Source organism: Salvelinus fontinalis, chromosome 42, assembly GCF_029448725.1.
Source record: "Salvelinus fontinalis isolate EN_2023a chromosome 42, ASM2944872v1, whole genome shotgun sequence".
In the NCBI taxonomy this organism is placed as follows: Eukaryota; Metazoa; Chordata; class Actinopteri; order Salmoniformes; family Salmonidae; genus Salvelinus; species Salvelinus fontinalis.
The window spans coordinates 1,235,947-1,257,222 of NC_074706.1; the positions used below are offsets into that span (position 1 = coordinate 1,235,947).

The 21,276-nt window shown below is 43.8% G+C and overlaps 1 protein-coding gene across 2 annotated transcripts in view; it reads right to left on the reverse strand.

Moving 5' to 3' along the window:
- LOC129841308 (C-type lectin domain family 4 member E-like) overlaps positions 1 to 19,572 on the reverse strand; it is a 46,356-nt gene extending 26,784 nt beyond the window's left edge. Inside the window, exons 1-5 of one of the 2 annotated variants that reach the window (XM_055909517.1) lie at positions 19,193 to 19,572; positions 17,805 to 17,900; positions 5,473 to 5,595; positions 5,210 to 5,352; positions 4,979 to 5,079 (exon numbers count right to left, since the gene is read on the reverse strand). In XM_055909517.1, the coding sequence (XP_055765492.1) occupies positions 4,979 to 5,079; positions 5,210 to 5,352; positions 5,473 to 5,595; positions 17,805 to 17,900; positions 19,193 to 19,295 (566 nt within the window). In that variant the 5' untranslated portion in view covers positions 19,296 to 19,572. The remainder of the gene's footprint in view (positions 1 to 4,978; positions 5,080 to 5,209; positions 5,353 to 5,472; positions 5,596 to 17,804; positions 17,901 to 19,192) is intronic. The other variant, XM_055909518.1, reaches the window with a different exon arrangement.
- Positions 19,573 to 21,276: the final 1,704 nt, after the last annotated feature.

A 21,276-nucleotide genomic window follows, 5' to 3' on the forward strand; every position in this document is an offset into this window, starting at 1 on the left:
CTAGTGAGTGTGTGGGTATAGTCTAGTGAGTGTGTGGGTAGAGTCTAGTGAGTGTGTGGGTAGAGTCTAGTGAGTGTGTGGGTAGAGTCTAGTGAGTGTGTGGGTAGAGTCTAGTGAGTGTGTGGGTAGAGTCTAGTGAGTGTGTGGGTAGAGTCTAGTGAGTGTGTGGGTAGAGTCTAGTGAGTGTGTGGGTAGAGTCTAGTGAGTGTGTGGGTAGAGTCTAGTGAGTGTGTGGGTAGAGTCTAGTGAGTGTGTAGGGTAGAGTCTAGTGAGTGTGTGGGTAGAGTCTAGTGAGTGTGTGGGTAGAGTCTAGTGAGTGTGTGGGTAGAGTCTAGTGAGTGTGTGGGTAGAGTCTAGTGAGTGTGTGGGTAGAGTCTAGTGAGTGTGTGGGTAGAGTCTAGTGAGTGTGTGGGTAGAGTCTAGTGAGTGTGTGGGTAGAGTCTAGTGTGTGTGTGGGTAGAGTCTAGTGTGTGTGTGTGGGTAGAGTCTAGTGTGTGTGTGGGTAGAGTCTAGTGAGTGTGTGGGTAGAGTCTAGTGAGTGTGTGGGTAGAGTCTAGTGAGTGTGTGGGTAGAGTCTAGTGAGTGTGTGGGTAGAGTCTAGTGAGTGTGTGGGTAGAGTCTAGTGAGTGTGTGGGTAGAGTCCAGTGAGTGTGTGGGTAGAGTCTAGTGAGTGTGTGGGTAGAGTCTAGTGAGTGTGTGGGTAGAGTCTAGTGAGTGTGTGGGTAGAGTCTAGTGAGTGTGTGGGTAGAGTCTAGTGAGTGTGTGGCTAGAGTCTAGTGAGTGTGTGGCTAGAGTCTAGTGAGTGTGTGGGTAGAGTCTAGTGAGTGTGTGGGTAGAGTCTAGTGAGTGTGTGGGTAGAGACTAGTGAGTGTGTGGGTAGAGTCTAGTGAGTGTGTGGGTAGAGTCTAGTGAGTGTGTGGGTAGAGTCTAGTGAGTGTGTGGGTAGAGTCTAGTGAGTGTGTGGGTAGAGTCTAGTGAGTGTGTGGGTAGAGTCTAGTGAGTGTGTGGGTAGAGTCTAGTGAGTGTGTGGGTAGAGTCTAGTGAGTGTGTGGGTAGAGTCTAGTGAGTGTGTGGGTAGAGTCTAGTGAGTGTGTGGGTAGAGTCTAGTGAGTGTGTGGGTAGAGTCTAGAGAGTGTGTGGGTAGAGTCGAGTGTGTGTGTGGGTAGAGTCGAGTGAGTGTGTGGGTAGAGTCGAGTGAGTGTGTGGGTAGAGTCTAGTGAGTGTGTGGGTAGAGTCTAGTGAGTGTGTGGGTAGAGTCTAGTGAGTGTGTGGGTAGAGTCTAGTGAGTGTGTGGGTAGAGACTAGTGAGTGTGTGGGTAGAGTCTAGTGAGTGTGTGGGTAGAGTCTAGTGAGTGTGTGGGTAGAGTCTAGTGAGTGTGTGGGTAGAGTCTAGTGAGTGTGTGGGTAGAGTCTAGTGAGTGTGTGGGTAGAGTCTAGTGAGTGTGTGGGTAGAGTCTAGTGAGTGTGTGGGTAGAGTCTAGTGAGTGTGCGGGTAGAGTCTAGTGAGTGTGCGGGTAGAGTCTAGTGAGTGTGCGGGTAGAGTCTAGTGAGTGTGCGGGTAGAGTCTAGTGAGTGTGCGGGTAGAGTCTAGTGAGTGTGCGGGTAGAGTCTAGTGAGTGTGCGGGTAGAGTCTAGTGAGTGTGCGGGTAGAGTCTAGTGAGTGTGCGGGTAGAGTCTAGTGAGTGTGCGGGTAGAGTCTAGTGAGTGTGCGGGTAGAGTCTAGTGAGTGTGCGGGTAGAGTCTAGTGAGTGTGCGGGTAGAGTCTAGTGAGTGTGCGGGTAGAGTCTAGTGAGTGTGCGGGTAGAGTCTAGTGAGTGTGCGGGTAGAGTCTAGTGAGTGTGCGGGTGGAGTCTAATGAGTGTGCGGGTAGAGTCTAGTGAGTGTGCGGGTAGAGTCTAGTGAGTGTGCGGGTAGAGTCTAGTGAGTGTGCGGGTAGAGTCTAGTGAGTGTGCGGGTAGAGTCTAGTGAGTGTGCGGGTAGAGTCTAGTGAGTGTGCGGGTAGAGTCTAGTGAGTGTGCGGGTAGAGTCTAGTGAGTGTGTGGGTAGAGTCTAGTGAGTGTGTGGGTAGAGTCTAGTGAGTGTGTGGGTAGAGTCTAGTGAGTGTGTGGGTAGAGTCTAGTGAGTGTGTAGGGTAGAGTCTAGTGAGTGTGTGGGTAGAGTCTAGTGAGTGTGTGGGTAGAGTCTAGTGAGTGTGTGGGTAGAGTCTAGTGAGTGTGTGGGTAGAGTCTTGTGAGTGTGTGGGTAGAGTCTAGTGAGTGTGTGGGTAGAGTCTAGTGAGTGTGCGGGTAGAGTCTAGTGAGTGTGCGGGTAGAGTCTAGTGAGTGTGCGGGTAGAGTCTAGTGAGTGTGCGGGTAGAGTCTAGTGAGTGTGCGGGTAGAGTCTAGTGAGTGTGCGGGTAGAGTCTAGTGAGTGTGCGGGTAGAGTCTAGTGAGTGTGCGGGTAGAGTCTAGTGAGTGTGCGGGTAGAGTCTAGTGAGTGTGCGGGTAGAGTCTAGTGAGTGTGCGGGTAGAGTCTAGTGAGTGTGCGGGTAGAGTCTAGTGAGTGTGTGGGTAGAGTCTAGTGAGTGTGTGGGTAGAGTCTAGTGAGTGTGTGGGTAGAGTCTAGTGAGTGTGTGGGTACAGTCTAATGAGTGTGTGGGTAGAGTCTAGTGAGTGTGTGGGTAGAGTCTAGTGAGTGTGTGGGTAGAGTCTAGTGAGTGTGTGGGTAGAGTCTAGTGAGTGTGTGGGTAGAGTCTAGTGAGTGTGTGGGTAGAGTCTAGTGAGTGTGTGGGTAGAGTCTAGTGAGTGTGTGGGTAGAGTCTAGTGAGTGTGTGGGTAGAGTCTAGTGAGTGTGTGGGTAGAGTCTAGTGAGTGTGTGGGTAGAGTCTAGTGAGTGTGTGGGTAGAGTCTAGTGAGTGTGTGGGTAGAGTCTAGTGAGTGTGTGGGTAGAGTCTAGTGAGTGTGTGGGTAGAGTCTAGTGAGTGTGTGGGTAGAGTCTAGTGAATGTGTAGGGTAGAGTCTAGTGAGTGTGTGGGTAGAGTCTAGTGAGTGTGTGGGTAGAGTCTAGTGAGTGTGTGGGTAGAGTCTAGTGAGTGTGTGGGTAGAGTCTAGTGAGTGTGTGGGTAGAGTCTAGTGAGTGTGTGGGTAGAGTCTAGTGAGTGTGTGGGTAGAGTCTAGTGAGTGTGTGGGTAGAGTCTAGTGAGTGTGTGGGTAGAGTCTAGTGAGTGTGTGGGTAGAGTCTAGTGAGTGTGTGGGTAGAGTCTAGTGAGTGTGTGGGTAGAGTCTAGTGAGAGTGTGGGTAGAGTCTAGTGAGTGTGTGGGTAGAGTCTAGTGAGTGTGTGGGTAGAGTCTAGTGAGTGTGTGGGTAGAGTCTAGTGAGTGTGTGGGTAGAGTCTAGTGAGTGTGTGGGTAGAGTCTAGTGAGTGTGTGGGTAGAGTCTAGTGAGTGTGTGGGTAGAGTCTAGTGAGTGTGTGGGTAGAGTCTAGTGAGTGTGTGGGTAGAGTCTAGTGAGTGTGTGGGTAGAGTCTAGTGAGTGTGTGGGTAGAGTCTAGTGAGTGTGCGGGTAGAGTCTAGTGAGTGTGTGGGTAGAGTCTAGTGAGTGTGTGGGTAGAGTCTAGTGTGTGTGTGGGTAGAGTCTAGTGTGTGTGTGGGTAGAGTCTAGTGTGTGTGTGGGTAGAGTCTAGTGAGTGTGTGGGTAGAGTCTAGTGAGTGTGTGGGTAGAGTCTAGTGAGTGTGTGGGTAGAGTCTAGTGAGTGTGTGGGTAGAGTCTAGTGAGTGTGTGGGTAGAGTCTTGTGAGTGTGTGGGTAGAGTCTAGTGAGTGTGTGGGTAGAGTCTAGTGAGTGTGTGGGTAGAGTCTAGTGAGTGTGTGGGTAGAGTCTAGTGAGTGTGTGGGTAGAGTCTAGTGAGTGTGTGGGTAGAGTCTAGTGAGTGTGTGGGTAGAGTCTAGTGAGTGTGTGGGTAGAGTCTAGTGAGTGTGTGGGTAGAGTCTAGTGAGTGTGTGGGTAGAGTCTAGTGAGTGTGTGGGTAGAGTCTAGTGAGTGTGTGGGTAGAGTCTAGTGAGTGTGTGGGTAGAGTCTAGTGAGTGTGTGGGTAGAGTCTAGTGAGTGTGTGGGTAGAGTCTAGTGAGTGTGTGGGTAGAGTCTAGTGAGTGTGTGGGTAGAGTCTAGTGAGTGTGTGGGTAGAGTCTAGTGAGTGTGTGGGTAGAGTCTAGTGAGTGTGTGGGTAGAGTCTAGTGAGTGTGTGGGTAGAGTCTAGTGAGTGTGTGGGTAGAGTCTAGTGAGTGTGTGGGTAGAGTCTAGTGAGTGTGTGGGTAGAGTCTAGTGAGTGTGTGGGTAGAGTCTAGTGAGTGTGTGGGTAGAGTCTAGTGAGTGTGTGGGTAGAGTCTAGTGAGTGTGTGGGTAGAGTCTAGTGAGTGTGTGGGTAGAGTCTAGTGAGTGTGTGGGTAGAGTCTAGTGAGTGTGTGGGTAGAGTCTAGTGAGTGTGTGGGTAGAGTCTAGTGAGTGTGTGGGTAGAGTCTAGTGAGTGTGTGGGTAGAGTCTAGTGAGTGTGTGGGTAGAGTCTAGTGAGTGTGTGGGTAGAGTCTAGTGAGTGTGTGGGTAGAGTCTAGTGAGTGTCTGGGTAGAGTCTAGTGAGTGTGTGGGTAGAGTCTAGTGAGTGTGTGGGTAGAGTCTAGTGAGTGTGTGGGTAGAGTGCATGAGAGCCGGTGTAAATAAAATAAAACATACAAATAAAAAAGGGGTCAAAGTAAATAATCAGACGCTGGTAGAAAACATCATCATAAATTATAGACATGTTTTTTCACCTTTAAAAATGAGGTCACCCTCATCTAGGTTTGACCAACAAAGATAACTTTAGTTGTATTGCATTTTCATATTTAATAGTACTTAGTTTCTAAGATATATACATTAGTGTTCGTGGAATGACATCTATGAGTGAAAACAAACTTTTCATGATCATGATTTGAAGCGATATGTCATTTGTTAAAAAGTCTCTATCACACCTTATGGTCAGTGGGGTGCCGTCCACCCATTTCCAGGTCCCCTCAGAAACAGAGTCAGTCAGACCAATCCAGGCTCCCTTACTGAGGCCAAAGAGAAACTCCTGTTGGTGAGAAAGATACTGATATTGTCAAATACTATGGACTACATGTGTTAAATACTGGAAGACACATTACTGACAAATAGATGTTTGATTCTCTCTCTCTCCCACTCTCTCACACACAGACCCACACCTGTTCCATATCACTGTTTACTATCACCAGGTCTGCTCCTCTCTCCAGACAGTCCTCTCTGCTCTCCTCCCAGGTTTTAGTCTCAGTAGACAGGAAGTACCAACTGGAGTTAAACTGCTGCCAGCCTTCAGGACAGGTTTGTTCTACATGACAAAAACATGAATTTCCATCTTGTTATTCTGCACCTATTATTGAAGAATACAAACACAAGTTGACTGCATATTAGATATGCGATGTTATGATCATTTATCAGGTAAACTCACTCAGATTAGAGAACTTTGTCATGAGATAATCTCTTTCCTTCTGTAGCTGGTCTCTCTCTTCAGTCAGGGTGTTGCAACTGGTCTGTAGCTGGTCTCTCTCTTCAGTCTCATTGCCTCTGTTATCTGGAAAGGATTGATACATATAGCTCCTGGTTAATTCACTCACAAAACAGAAATTCAATAATATCTAAATGCATATTCCCATGATAATGACTGAGATGGTTGTAATGCAGTGTGGACATTTCACCAGTAAAATGTGATGATTGACATGGATGTTTACAGTCTATTTTGAAATGAGCTGTTCCTGACTTGGTGTAGGACATAGAACATGTTATTGAGACAATGTGGATATAGTCAGACGTTGTTATCTGAGGATGCATTTTATGTATATTCTATAAAGAGATTCAAAAGGTGTCATCTGTCGGTACAAACTTTGATTGAGAAATGATGACAAATATCACTACACCACTGGTTACAGTGCCTATCAAAAGACATGATTGACATCGGGAAAAGAGGATAGACTATCAGCTGATCATTGATGTTGATGATTGATGTAAATCTGCTAGTTAGCTAGATCAATAATGTTTTCACTGATTGTGATTTCATCGTCAATGGTCTTATCAAAGGTTTCATAAAGCCTTCATAATGCATTCATAAGCGCTACATGAATGTGTTATTAAGCATATATAAGTGTATGTCATGCTTTATAAAGGGTTCATAAACGTGTCATAACTGTAAAGTCCATGGAGAACAAGAGTACCTCCTCCCAGCTGCCCACTGCACTGAGGCTAGGCGACATGGTCACCACCGAAAAATCCATGATAATCGAACATTTCAATAAGCATTTCTCTAAGGCTGGCCATGCTTTCCTCCTGGCTACCCCAACCCCGGCCAACAGCTCCGCACCCCTCGCAGCTACTTGCCCGAGCCTCCCCAGCTTCTCCTTCACCCAAAACCAGATCGCAGATGTTCTGAAAGAGCTGCAAAACCTGGACCCGTACAAATCAGCTGGGCTAGACAATCTGGACCGTCTCTTTCTAAAATGATCCACCGCCATTGTTGCAACCCCTATTACCAGTCTGTTCAACCTCTCTTTCATTTCGTCCGAGATCCCTAAAGATTGGAAAGCTGCCACGGTCATCCGCCTCTTCAAAGGGGGTGACACTCTAGACCCAAACTGTTACAGACCTATATTCATCCTGCCCTGCCTTTCTAAAGTCTTTGAAAGCCAAGTTAATAAACAGATCACTGACCATTTCGAATCCCACCGTACCTTCTCCGCTGTGCTATCCGGTTTCCAAGTTGGTCACGGGTGCAACTTAGCCACGCCTGAGGTACTAAACGATATCATAACCGCCATCGATAAAAGACAGTACTGTGCAGCCGTCTTCATCGACCTGGCCAAGAATTTTGACTCTGTCAATCACCGTATTCTTATTGGCAGACTCAATAGCCTTTGTTTCTCAAATGACTGCCTCGCCTGGTTCACCAACTACTTCGCAGATAGTGTGTAAAATTGAAGGGCCTGTTGTCCAGACCTCTGGCAGTCTCTATGGGGGTACCACAGGATTCAATTCTCTGGCCGACTCTTTTCTCTGTGTATATCAACGATGTCGCTCTTGCTGAGGGTGATTCCCTGATCCACCTCTACGCAGACGACACCATTCTGTATACATCTGGCCCTTCTTTGGACACTGTGTAAACTAACCTTCAAACAAGCTTTAATGCCATACAACACTTCTTCCGTGGCCTCCAACTGCTCTTAAACGCTAGCAAAACCAAATAATTGCTTTTCAACTGTTCGCTGCCCGCACCCGCCTGCCCGACTAGCATCACAACTATGGATGGCTCTGACCTAGAATACGTGGACAACTACAAATACCTAGGTGTCTGGCTAGACTGTAAACTCTCCTTCCAGACTCATATCAAACATCTCCAATCCAAAATCAAATCTAGAATCAGCTTTCTATTTCGAAAGTCTCCTTCACTCACGCCGCCAAACTTACCCTAGTAAAACTGACTATCCTACCGATCCTCGACTTCGGCGATGTCATCTACAAAATAGCTTCCAATACTCTACTCAGCAAATTGGATGCAGTCTATCGCAGTGCCATCCGTTTTGTTACCAAAGCGCCTTATACCACCCACCACTGCGACCTATGCTTTGGTCGGCTGGCCCTCGTTACATATCCGACGCCAGACCCACTGGCTCCAGGTCATCTACAAGTCTATGCTAGGTAAAGCTCCGCCTTATCTCAGCACACTGGTCACGATAACAACACCAACCCGTAACACGCGCTCTAGCAGGTATTTCTCACTGGTCATCCCCAAAGCCAACATTTCCTTTGGCCGCCTTTCCTTCCAGTTCTCTGCTGCCAGTGACTGGAACGAATTGCAAAAATCGCTGAAGCTGGAGACTTGCATTTCCCTCACTAACCTGTTGAGGATGGGGGCGCTGTTGTCACTATTTATGCTAATCGTGTAATTTTTGAAACGGCTTCCCACAAAATTCTTGATCGTACAATATGCATATTATTATTATTATTGGATAGAAAACAGTCTATAGTTTATATAGGAGTTGAAATTTTGTCTCTAAGTGGAACAGAACCCATTCTACAGCAATTTCCCTGACATGGAGTCAGATTTCAGAAATGTTGGCCCCTGATCTGGAGTCAGTTAAAAGGTCACAGTTATTGCTATGAGTATACGGACACTGCTTACGTCTTCCCCTGGATGCCTTTACGTGATGACGATTTGAATGGGGTCGATTGCGCGTTCACAGGCACTACAAATTAAAAAACCCTGTAGCTAGGAACTCTTTTCTTGCTGCGTAATGCGCCTGGAGGACATCGACCCGCACTTGTTCCAAGCATTAGTGGAGGGAGTAATATTACTCTGGTCATGTTTCTACTCGTTATGGGAGTTAAAAACATCATAAGGTAGTTAATTTAAAGCGTTTTATAGCAATTTATATCCGTTTAGTGCGATTTTGGGACATTTATTTCTGAAACGCTGTAAATTGCTGGGCACGCTTCCAGTTCATCCCGAACGCAGTTGGCATTTCCACATGGCAAGAAGACAGCTTTCCACCAAAAGACAATTAGACCCAAGAAAGGATCCTTTGCCCAAGATACTGATGGAAGAACAGCTCAAAGTAGGACATTTTTATTATGATAAATCGTGTTTCTGTCGAAAAATGTTAGTGGCTTAGGACGCCATGTTTTTTGACGTAGCTTCGCTTGGCGCAAATTGTATTGAAAAGTAAGGATAATTTAAAAAATGTAATTCCGCGATTGTATTAAGAACTAAATTGTCTATCAATCCCTGTCCACCCTATATTTTTTAGTCACGTTTATGAGTATTTATGTATAAGAGTAGATCACTGTCTAATATGGCGCACGGACATTTTCTCACCAGCTGGGCTACAGTTCACATTGTCTAACCATGATTTTGGTGGCAAAATATGCACATTTTCGATCAAACTCTATATGGATTGTGTAATATGATGTTACAGGAGTGTCATCTGAAGAATTCTGAGAAGGTTAGTGAAAAAATTAATATTTTTTGGCGATGTTGACGTTATCGCTCACTTTGGCTAGAATCAATGCTGGGCTGCTATGTGCTATGTGCTATGCTAATATAACGATTTATTGTGTTTTCGCTGTAAGACACTTAGAAAATCTGAAATATTGTCTGTATTCACAGGATCTGTGTCTTTCGATTAGTGTATGCTGTGTATTTTTACGAAATGTTTGATGATTAGTAAGTAGGTAAACACGTTGCTCTATGTAGTTATTCTAGTCCATTTGTGACGGTGGGTGCAATTGTAACCTATGCCATCTACCTGAAATATGCACATTTTTCTAACAAAACCTATCCCATACCATAAATATGTTATCAGACTGTCATCTGATGAGTTTTTTTCTTGGTTAGGGGCTATAAATATCTTAGTTTAGCCGAATTGGTGATAGCTACTGGTGTTGGTGGACAAATAAAAGATGGTGGATTATGCTAATGTGTTTTTAGGTAATAGATGTACATCTTTACATATTGTGTCTTCCCTGTAAAACATTTTAAAAATCGGACATGTTGGCTGTATTCACAAGATCTGTGTCTTTCATTAGCTGTATTGGACTTTAATGTGTGAAAGTTAAATATTTTAAAAATATATTTTTTTTGAATTTCGCGGCACTGGTTTTTCAGTGGGGGTGGGGGGGGAGTGCCGCTAGCGGCACCCTCATCCTAGACAGGCTAACTTTAAACATCAGCTATCTGAGCAACTAACCGATCGCTGCAGCTGTACATAGTCCATCTGTAAATAGCCCACCCAATCTACCTACCTCATCCTCATATTGTTGTTATTTACTTTGCTGCTCTTTTGCACACCAGTATCTCTACTTTTACACTATCATCTGCTCACCATCATCTGCTCATCTATCACTCTGGTGTTAATCTGCTAAACTGTAATTACTTTGCTACCATGGCCTATTTATTGCCATACCTCCTCATGCCATTTGCACACACTGTGTATAGACTTTCTTTATTTTTCTATTGTGTTATTGACTGTACACTTGTTTATTCCATGTAACTCAGTGTTGTTGTTTCTGTCACACTGCTTTGCTTTATCTTGGTCAGGTTGCAGTTGTAAATGAGAACTTGTTCTCAACTAGCCTACCTGGTTAAATAAAGGTGAAATAAAAATAAATAAAAACATAATCACTCATGTCAAATGTGACATCACCCACAATGTTGAATATGATATAAACGTATAAAGGGTGACATGCTGTGCTGAAGGATGAAGCAAGCTCTAAAGTTAAGTCATTTTAGTCACATTACACCTAATCTTGTTCCCAGACACTTCCGCCCAAATGCTCGGGAAGGTTTGGTAGGCCAACGCATCAAACTTAGATTTAGGGTTAGATTTAAAAGCACATTTTAAGAAGAGAAATTGCGGAAATGTGCTTAGCCATAATCAAATCAAATCAAATTGTATTTGTCATATACACATGGTTAGCATCTGTTAATGCGAGTGTTGCGAAATTCTTGTGCTTCTAGTTCTGACCATGCAGTAATATCTAACAAGTAATCTAACAATTTCACAACTACCTTATAAACACAAGTGTAAATGAATGAATAAGTACATTAAAAATATATGGATGAGCAATGGACAAACGGCATAGGCAAGATGCAGTAGATGGTATAGAGTACAGTATATACATATGAGATGAGTAATGTAGGGTATGTAAACATTATATAAAGTGGCATTGTTTAAAGTGGCTAGTGATACATTTATTACATCCAATTTTTAATTATTAAAGAGGCTAGAGATTTGAGTCAGTATGTTGGCAGCAGCCACTCAATGTTAGTGATGGCTCTTAAACAGTCTGATGGCCTTGATATAGCTGTTTTTCAGTCTCTCTGTCCCAGCTTTGATGCACCTGTACTGACCTCGCCTTCTGGATGATAGCAGGGTGTACAGGCAGTGGCTCGGGAGGTTGTTGTCATTGATGATCTTTTTGGCCTTCCTGTGACATCGGGTGGTGTAGGTAACCTGGAAGGCAGGTAGTTTGCCTCCGCTGATGCGTTGTGCAGACCTCACTACCCTCTGGAGAGCCTTACGGTTATGTGCGGAGCCGTTGCCCTACCAGGCGGTGATACAGCCCGACCAAGATGCTCTCGATTGTGCATCTGTAAAAGTTTTTGAGTGTTTTTGGTGACAAGCCAAATTTCTTCAGCTTCCTGAGGTTGAAGAGGCGCTGCTGTGCCTTCTTCACCACGCTGTCTGTGTGGGTGGACCAATTCAGTTTGTCCGTGATGTGTACACCGTGGATCTTAAAACTTCCACCTTCTCCACTACTGTCCCGTTGATGTGGATAGGGGGGTGCTCCCTCTGCTGTTTCCTGAAGTCCTCGATCATCTCCTTTGTTTTGTTGACATTGAGTGTGAGGTTATTTTTCTGACACCACACTCCGAGGGGCCTCACCTCCTCCCTGTCGGTTGTCTCGTTGTTGTTGGTAATCAAGCCTACCACTGTAGTGTCGTCTGCAAACTTGATGATAGAGTTGGAGGCATGCATGGCCACACAGTCGTGGGTGAACAGGGAGTACAGGAGAGGGCTGAGAATGCACCCGTGTGGGTCCGCAGTGTTGAGGATCAGCGGTGTGGAGATGTTGTTTCCTACCCTCACCACCTGGGGGCGGCCCGTCAGGAAGTCCAGGACCCAGTTGCACAGGGCGGGGTCGAGACCCAGGGACTCGTGCTTAATGACGAGTTTGGAGGGTACTATGGTGTTAAATGCTGAGCTGTAATCGATGAACAGCATTCTTACAGGTATTCCTCTTGTCCAGATGGGTTAGGGCAGTGTGCAGTCTGCAGTGTGATTGCAATTGGGTCGTCTGTGAAACTTCTGGGCGGTTAGCAAATTGGAGTGGGTCTAGGGTGTCAGGTAGGGTGGAGGTGATATGATCCTTGACTAGTCTCTCAAAGCACTTCATGATGACGAAAGTGAGTGCTACGGGGCGATAGTCATTTAGCTCAGTTACCTTAGCTTTCTTGGGAACAGGAACAATGGTGGCCCTCTTGAAGCATGTGGGAACAGCAGACTGGGATAAGGATTGATTGAATATTTCCGTAAACACACCAGCCAGCTGGTCTGCGCATGCTCTGAGGATGCGGCTAAGGATGCTATCTGGGCCTGCAGCCTTGCGTTTAAACTTTTTACATTTAAATGTTTTACTCATGTTGGCTGCAGTGAAGGAGAGCCCGCAGGTTTTGGTAGCGGGCCGTGTCGGTGGCACTGTACTGTCCTCAAAGCGAGCAAAGAAGTTGTTTAGTTTGTCTGGGATCAAGACATTGTGGTCCGCGATGGGGCTGGTTTTCTTTTTGTAGTCCGTGATTGACTGTAGACCCTGCCACATACCTCTCGTGTCTGAGCCGTTGAACTGCAACTCTACTTTGTCTCTATACTCACGCTTAGCTTGTTTGATTACCTTGCGGAGGTAATAGCTACACTATTTGTATTCGGTCCTGTTTCCCTTAAGCTTGCCCGGATTAAAAGCAGTGGTTCGCACTTTCAGTTTTGCGTGAATGCTGCCATCAATACACGGTTTCTGGTTGGGGAATGTTTTAACAGTTGCTGTGGGTACAACATCACCGATGCACTTGCTAATAAACTCGCTCACTGAATCAGCGTATTCATCAATGTTATTGTCCGACGCTATGCGGAACATATCCCAGTCCACGTGGTCGAAGCAATCTTGAAGCGTGGAATTCGACTGGTCGGACCAGCGTTGAACAGACCTGAGCATGGGCGTTTCCTGTTTTAGTTTCTGTCTATAGGCTGGGAGCAACGAAATGGAGTCGTGGTCAGATTTTCCGAAAGGAGGGCGGGGGAGGGCTTTGTATGCGCCACGGAAGTTACAGTAACAAAGATCCACGGTTTTGCCAGTCCGGGTCACGCATTCGTAATGCTGATAAATTGTTGTTGTTTTCATATTAGACTTGTTTAAATCCCCAGCTACAATGTAACGGCTTTTGTCCTCTTCGTCTGAGGAGGAGTAGGAAATATCGGACCAATGTGCAGCGTGGTACGTATCCATAATATCTTTTAATATAATGAATACAAAATACAAAAAGAACAAGAGAATCAAAATGAAAACCGAAACAGTCCCGAATGTTGAAAACACTGAAATGGAAACAACCACCCACAACACACAATGGAAAACAGGCTTCCTAAATATGGCTCCCAATCTGAGACAACGATAAACAGCTGCCTCTGATTGGGAACCACACCAGGCCAAACACATAGAAAACAAACAACCTAGAAAAAAGAACATAGACTGCCCACCCCAACTCACGCCCTGACCAACCTAACACAAAGACATAAAAAATAAACTAAGGTCAGAACGTGACATACAATAAATGCAGCCTCAGGATTTGTGGTTTCCAGTTTACATAGAGTCCAATGAAGTTCTTTCAGGGCCGTCGATGTGTCTGCTTAGGGGGGGATACACACAACTGTGATTATAATCGAAGAGAATTCTCTTGGTAGATGATGCGGTCGGCATTTGATTGTAAGGAATTCTAGGTCAGGTGAACAAAAGGACTTGAGTTCCTGTGTGTTGTTAATCATAAGGCATACACCCCCGCCCTTATTCTTACCAGAGAGATGTTTGTTTCTGTCAGCAAGATGCATGAAGAAACCAGGTGGCTGTACCGACTCTGATAACGTATCCCGAGTGAGCCATGTTTCTGTGAAACAAAGAACGTTACAATCTCTGATGTCTCTCTGGAAGGCAAGCCTTGCTCGGATTTCGTCTACCTTATTGTCAAGAGACTGGACATTGGCGAGTAGTATACTCGGGAGCGGTACGCGATGTGCCTGTTTACGGAGCCTGACCAGAAGACCGCTCCGTATGCCCCTTCTGCGGCGCCGTTGTTCTGGGTCGTCGGCTGGGATCCGATCCATTGTCCTGGGTGGTGGACCAAACAGAGGATCCGCTTCGGGAAAGTCGCATACCTGGTTGTAATGTTGGTAAGTTGACGTTGCTCTTATATCCAATAGTTCCTCCCGGCTGTATGTAACAAAACTTAAGATTTCCTGTGGTAACAATGTAAGAAATAATACATAAAAAAATGAAATACTGCATAGTTTCCTATGAACGCTAAGCGAGGTGGCCGGAAGTCGGCGCCGGAAGTACAGTCTTTGTGGCTGTATTAACTACCAACGACCAGGGGGAATGTTTTGCTGAAGGATGATGATGGCAAATATTTTACTCAAGAAGGTCACTCCCGTAGAATTCTATGGTCACTCCCACTAACTTTGAGTGGTTGATATCCCAGGCTTATACAGTGCAATCGGAAAGTATTCATACCCCTTGACTTTTTTCACATTTTGTTATGTTACAGCCTTATTCTAAAATTGATTGAATTGTTTACTCCTCTAATCAATCCACACACAATAACCCACAATGACAAGGCAAAAACAAGTTTTTAGAAATGTTTGGAATTTCATAAAAAAATTTAAAACGTAAATATTACATTTACATAAGTATTCAGACCCTTTACTCAGTACTTTGTTGAAGCAGCTTTGGTAGCGATTACAGCCTTGAGATTTCTTGGGTATGACGCTACATTCTTGGCACACCTATATTTGAGGAGTTTCTGCCATTCTTCACTGCAGATCCTCTCAAGCTCTGTCAGGTTGGATGTGGAGCATCGCTGCACAGCTATTTTCAGGTCTTTCCAGAGGTGTTCAATAGGGTTTAAGTCCGGGCTCTGGCTTGGCCAATCAAGGACAATCAGAGACTTGTCCCGAAGCCTCTCCCATTTTGTTTTGGCGTTTTGCTTAAGGTCATTGTCCTGCTAGAAAGTGAACCTCGGCCCCAGTCTGAGGACCTGAGCCCTCTGGAGCAGGATTTCATCAAGGATCTCTCTGTACTTTGCTCCGTTCATCTATCCTTTGATCCTGACTAGTCCAGTCCCTGCCGCTGAAAAACATCCCTACAGCATGATGCTGCCATCATCATTCATCAGCGTACGGATGGTGCCAGGATTCATCCAGACGTGACGCTTGGCATTCAGGCCAAAGAATCCATTTTGGTTTCATCAGACCAGCGAATCGTGTTTCTCATGGTCTTAGAGTCATTAGGTGCCTTTTGGCGAACGCCAAGCGGACTGCCATGTGCATTTTACTGAGCAGTGTCTTCCGTCTGGCGCTGCAGCGATTGTTGTCCTTCTGGAAGGTTTTCCCATCTCCACATAGGAACTCTGGAGCTCTGTTAGAGTGACCATCGGTTTCTTGGACACCTCCTTGACCAAGGCCCTTCTCCTCCGATCGTTCAGATTTGCCGGGCGGCCAGCTCTAGGAAGAGTCTTGGTGGTTCCAAACTCCTTCAATTTTAGAACGATGGAGGCCATTGTGTTCTTGGGGACCTTCAATGCTGCAGATATTTCTTGGTACCCTTCCCCAGATCTGTGCCTCCACACAATCCTTTCTCGGAGATCTATGGACAATTCCTTTGACCTCATGTCTTGGTTTTTGCTCTGACATGCACTGTCATCTGAAAGACAGGGGTGTGCCTTTCCAAATCATGTCCAATCAATTGATATTACCACAGGTGGACTCCAATCAAGTTGTAGAAACATCTCAAGGATAATGAATGGAAACAGGATGCACCTGAAATCAATTTCAAGTCTCATAGCAAAGGGTCTGAATACTTATGCAAATAAGGTATTTCTGTTTGTTATTTTCCATAAATTTGCAAAAAATTCAAAAAACATATTTTCGATTTGTCATTATGCGGTATTGTGTGTAGATTGATGAGGGAAAAAATATTAAATACATTTTAGAATAAAGCTGTAACGTAACAAAATGAGCTGATGATGTTTTTTAGTTTTGTTTTCACAGTTTTGGAAAAAGAAACACATTTGAGCACTGATGGTTTTCATTACTGGCAGTGCTTGACTTTGGCTGAAATAGGTCCCATTACTCATTTTGGGTTCCAGTACTGTTTACATTTAGGTGCAGTTACCTCCACAATACATTTGAGCTGATATTCTATAAGAGTACCAGGAGCTCAAGCAGTAGAACTTTTGAGGTGCCGGTACTCAGATCCGTCAAGCACTGGTTACCAGAAGAATGTCAGAAACAATTTTAAAGCATAGGAGCATATGATCTGTGCCTCGACACAATCCTGTCTTGGAGCTCTATGGACAATTCCTTTGACATCCTTCCCTCTCTATCTCTGCCGATTTTCAGATGCAGGATGATGTCAGTATGTTTCTGTTCCTCCTGGATGAGTTCACTGCCAACATGACGCTGTTGGAGGAGAGCCTGATGGCCGAGTTTGTCCAGCGCTCCACTTGAGCAATGAACATGTATCTGGTTTCTCTGTCCTCTTAATGTTGACGGAGCCAGAGAGCCAGAGCATGCATAGAAGTAGTCTAACTGGCCTGCCGCCGAAATGTAGGAAAGTAACCATTTGGGGATGTCTGATTTCTGATCGTGTGAACTCAGCACTACTAATTAGCTGAGCTTCTAAGTCATTTTTTCTTCACCTCACACAGCTATTCAGCATACTTTTCTCACAGTATTTGAAAAATCTTTACAACACTCTCCTCCTCGATAATGTGAAAAAGCAAAATGTCATGCTCTGAGGATCCCGTATATCCAGTGGAAATTTCACAAAATACCTGAGCACATCTCCCTCCCAGCAAAAACAGCTGTGTCTGTCCTGAGCTCACTGGAGCAAAACACTCCGAGGACCGGAATAGCACTCTGAGGACCGGAATAACACTCTGAGGACCGGAATAGACTAGTTGATAAAATGTTGCAAGTTCGCTAGCATTAGCTTCGGGACGGACCTTCCTATATACAGTAATTGGGCTGGATACAGTTGATTGATTTGATACAATGTTGCACTTCACTAATGATAGATCAAGGTAGAAAGAGAGGCACACATGAGAATGCGATTGAATAAATCTATTTTTTCATCAGGATATTTTCTGTATTTATTTGTTCTAGTTGACAATGGAAGTTCTTGGCCTACTGCTACATTGCCTTAGGATATCTCTTCATCCACTCATTTCTTTAGATGCCAATGAATCACGGTGTATAAATGTGTCCATATGGCAGAGGCTGGTGCTCTCCTATTAGTGGAATTTCTACATTTTACATGACATTTTAGTCATTTAGCAGACGCTCTTATCCAGAGCGACTTACAGTATTTTAAGATCTTTATTATTTTAATTCCGGTCTGAAGCAGCAGGTTGCATAGCGGTTTAGAGCGTTGGGGCGGTAGACTTGGTGAACAATCTGTCGATGTGCCCTTGACTAAGGGACTTACTCCTAGTTGCTCCTGTAAGTCGCTCTGGATAAGAAAGTCTCCTAAATGATGCAATTCCGGTCTGTATTATTAACCATGTGACAATTATTTTGAAAAACAAATACGTTACTAAATGAAAATGTTCCACTAAAAAGTGTTAATGAAAATCATAACTGACACGCGGATCGGTAGAAATGGAAGGATAAATTGTAAATTGTAAACTTGCACATTTCGTTGTACTGCATCATTACAACAGGTGTGTTTATTTTTGTGCGTCATAAACAAACGACAAACTACAGGAATTGTGATCGTTGGTTTTAAGTACAGAACTACAGTGTGATGATAAAATACATATCTGCCCCATCGACCCTGTTCATGTAGTCCGTTATAAAATGGAAAACAGCCCCAAACGGAAAAAGGACCTAAATGGCACTCTATTCCCTACATAGTGCACTGTCGAAAAGAACAGAGCTACTAGGGTGTCATTTGGGACACAGCTTCACTCACAGAAAGCCAGTCTCAGGGAGATGTTGAGAATGACTTGTAGAACACACAGCACTCCTAAACACACAGCAGCCATCCTGTAGAGTCTTAGTCTTCTATCTGCAGAGGAACACACACACACACACACACACACACACACACACACACACACACACACACACACACACACACACACACACACACACACACACACACACACACACACACACACACACACACACACACACACACCATCATCCTACATCAGTAACGATTATGATTAGAATTCTGAGAACCAAACATTTCCATTGCGTCATTTGTTTCCCCCTGATTTAGGGTAGGCAACAACACTTTGCTCAAACTTGTGGTCACCTCACATCAGATAAACAGGAAGCTACCCTATGAAGAAATTGCCAAAATTACACAATATAGCTGAAGCATGATTTAAAAGGGCTATATTTGATTGCTGCCTCAATTTTTGGGACTTTGAAATGTATAATATTTACCCATTCATTCTTCATGAATGTAACTTATAAATGTCTCATGAGCTTAGTTTAACTATGTAACCCCATCAGGACCCAAATACACACTGAGTGGAGAAACATAACCACTCTAAAATGCATAGACAGAGCTATGTATGCACGGACTGACCATCCATGAGCTCAAAATGATTGTTTCAACCAGATGACCTATGCAGAAATCGCTCCGCCAATTCCTGGTTGCTAAAATTCTAATGTGTTTATGTGACAAAACAAGCACTCATTGTGTAAAATAAATATTGTATATTCTGCTGTTTCAAGTTGCTGTACAAAACCTAAAGTAAAAGATACAAAAATGCAACTTCAGAAAGGGAAGCACAGAAAAGCAACACATAAAACAGATCTACCGCTTCTTAGACTTGCTTTCAATGGGAATGAAAGATCTATAACTCACATTTCTATATGAATTTGGTAGGATCTCCCAAATATACAGAGTTTGTACAATTCCATAATTTACAATTCCAGAGTAAAACAAGCTTACACTGAACATACAGAGCTCTGTCTATGAATTTGAGAGTGCTTAAATTTCCCCAGCCCCTCAGCTGTTTACCAAAAACAGTGGCAGGCTGTTCACTTTGTTGCTGTTTTAAAAGATTGTTTTCAATTGATCGTATTAAAATAGTTCCAGTAATTGAAGGGGAAAAAATTATGCATTTTAGTGTGTGACCCCAGCATGTTGTAAACTCCACTCTCCTTACCAACTGAACTACCCTGAAGACAGAACACTCAAAAATATACATGTTATGTATGTTTTTCTTTTATGTGGTATTTGTGTGTGTGTGCGTGCATGTGTTTGGTTCATCTATGCCTGCAGGCGGGCGTGCGTCCGTGTGTGTGAGAGAGAGAGAAAAATAGCTAATTAGTTGTCCTTACCTGAGAGATGGGTCTCAGTCTTCACGCTCGTCGTTGCTCTGTTCCGGTTTTCTTCATTAACTTTGTTTAATTCAATCACCTGTTTGTTGACATAGTTGGCCATCTTAACCAACCGTACCGGATATCAATGATTACCCAAATCAATCAATGAATGAACTAATAGAGTCTGACTGACCTGGAATTGTAATATCTATGATTCTAACTTACTTTTACTTACGGTATTAACTTACTGTATGATTACGTTTCTAACTGACTCCTAATGGTAATATCTACTGTATGATTACCTTTCTAACTGACTCCTAATGGTAATATCTACTGTATGATTACTAGTAGTTGAGTAGTTACTCTGATGTGCGTCTCCACTGGTACCTCTCTGTCTGTGGTCGACTGCAGTTGATAGAATCCAATCAGATTCAAGCAGGAAGTCATATTTCGCAAGGCCTGTTCGTAACATTGTTCATAAGGAAGTCACAGTAGCTTGCACTCCGTGACTGGCCATCGATGGCCATATAGGGGCCTTTTTTCCTGTCTATGCTGTGTGTGTGTGACATCAGCGTGAAGAAATATTCAGAAGTGTAGGATATATCTATGTCTGCGTCTTTTTCCGAGGTTTTAAAGGGGAACTTCACAGGCGTGTGTGCGTTTGTGAATGTGTGTGTGTCCTAAGTTCTGTTCTGCCCAACTGCAGGTCACACTTTTATAAAGATCCAATCACATTCAATCATGAAGCTGGTAGAACTCAGAGGACACTGTTCCTTTATTTACTAATCTGTGCCTTTGTTCTTCTTATTATAAAAGTGATTGATGATAATAATCGATCATGAAAAAAAATCTAGAAAATTATGAGTATATTTAGCAGAATACAAGCATTTTAGAGCACAGTATGTCTACACATTCATCTAAATCTTATCATAACATGATTTTTTCTCTGTCCATCATTAATTCAAATGTTCTTCTTCCTCAAAGGCTCTATCTCAATAGTCTTTCCTTGATTCCTCTTCTCTTATCACCTCTCCTTCTGCTCAACCCTATTAGAGGAGAAGGTCCAAGGTCCCTCTCCGACGATTGTATTATCCAATGTGTTTTGAGAAGGAGGGGAGGAGAGAGGAAGCGAGGAGGAACCGAGGAAAGATGAATTGAGAAAAAACCCGTAGACAAGTGTGTAATACCACTATTTCACCTCTATGTTGAGTTCATGGTGAGTTCATCTCTCACTTTAACCACTAGGTGGAATCATCACTTAACCTTTCAGAACTGTATCCAACCATCAACATGAGAGAGGTAGAGGTAGAGAGAGAGAGATATTTGTGTAGAGCCTACATGCAATGCTATATAATGAACTATAAATCTTAACATTGACAACAACTATTACGTGATATACAGTACCAGTCAAAAGTTTGAACACACCTACTCATTCAGGGGTTTTTCTTTATTTTTACTATTTTCTACATTTTAGAATAATAGTGAAGATATCAAAACTATGAAATAACACATATGGAATCATGTAGTTACCAAAAAAGTGTTAAACAAATCAAAATATATTTTATATTATTCAAAGTAGCCAACCCTTGCATTGATGACAGCTTTGCACACTTGGCATTCTCTCAACCAGCTTCACCTGGAATGCTTTTCCAACAGTCTTGAAGGAGTTCCCACATAGGCTGAGCACTTGTTGGCTGCTTTTCATTCACTCTGCGGTCCAACTCATCCCAAACCATCTCAATTGGGTTGAGGTCGGGTGACTGTGGAGCCCAGGTCATCTGATGCAGCACTCATCACTCTCCTTCTTGATCAAATAGCCCTCACACAGCCTGGAGGTGTGTTGGATCATTGTCCTAAACAAATGATAGGAAGGCGGGACTGAGACAGGTAATGGGCGGACTGAACGTAGTTATGTAGAGCACCTCAAGATAAAAACGTAAGATTCAATATCGGCTAGTTAGACTAAATATTAGCACTACACAATTAGATGGGTGATAACCTTCAATCTGGATAATAACACTAAACAAATCTTAAGACTAGAGACATTTATCAACAAATATTACGAAAACAAGCAACACCCAAACATGACGGAGAGTAAGACA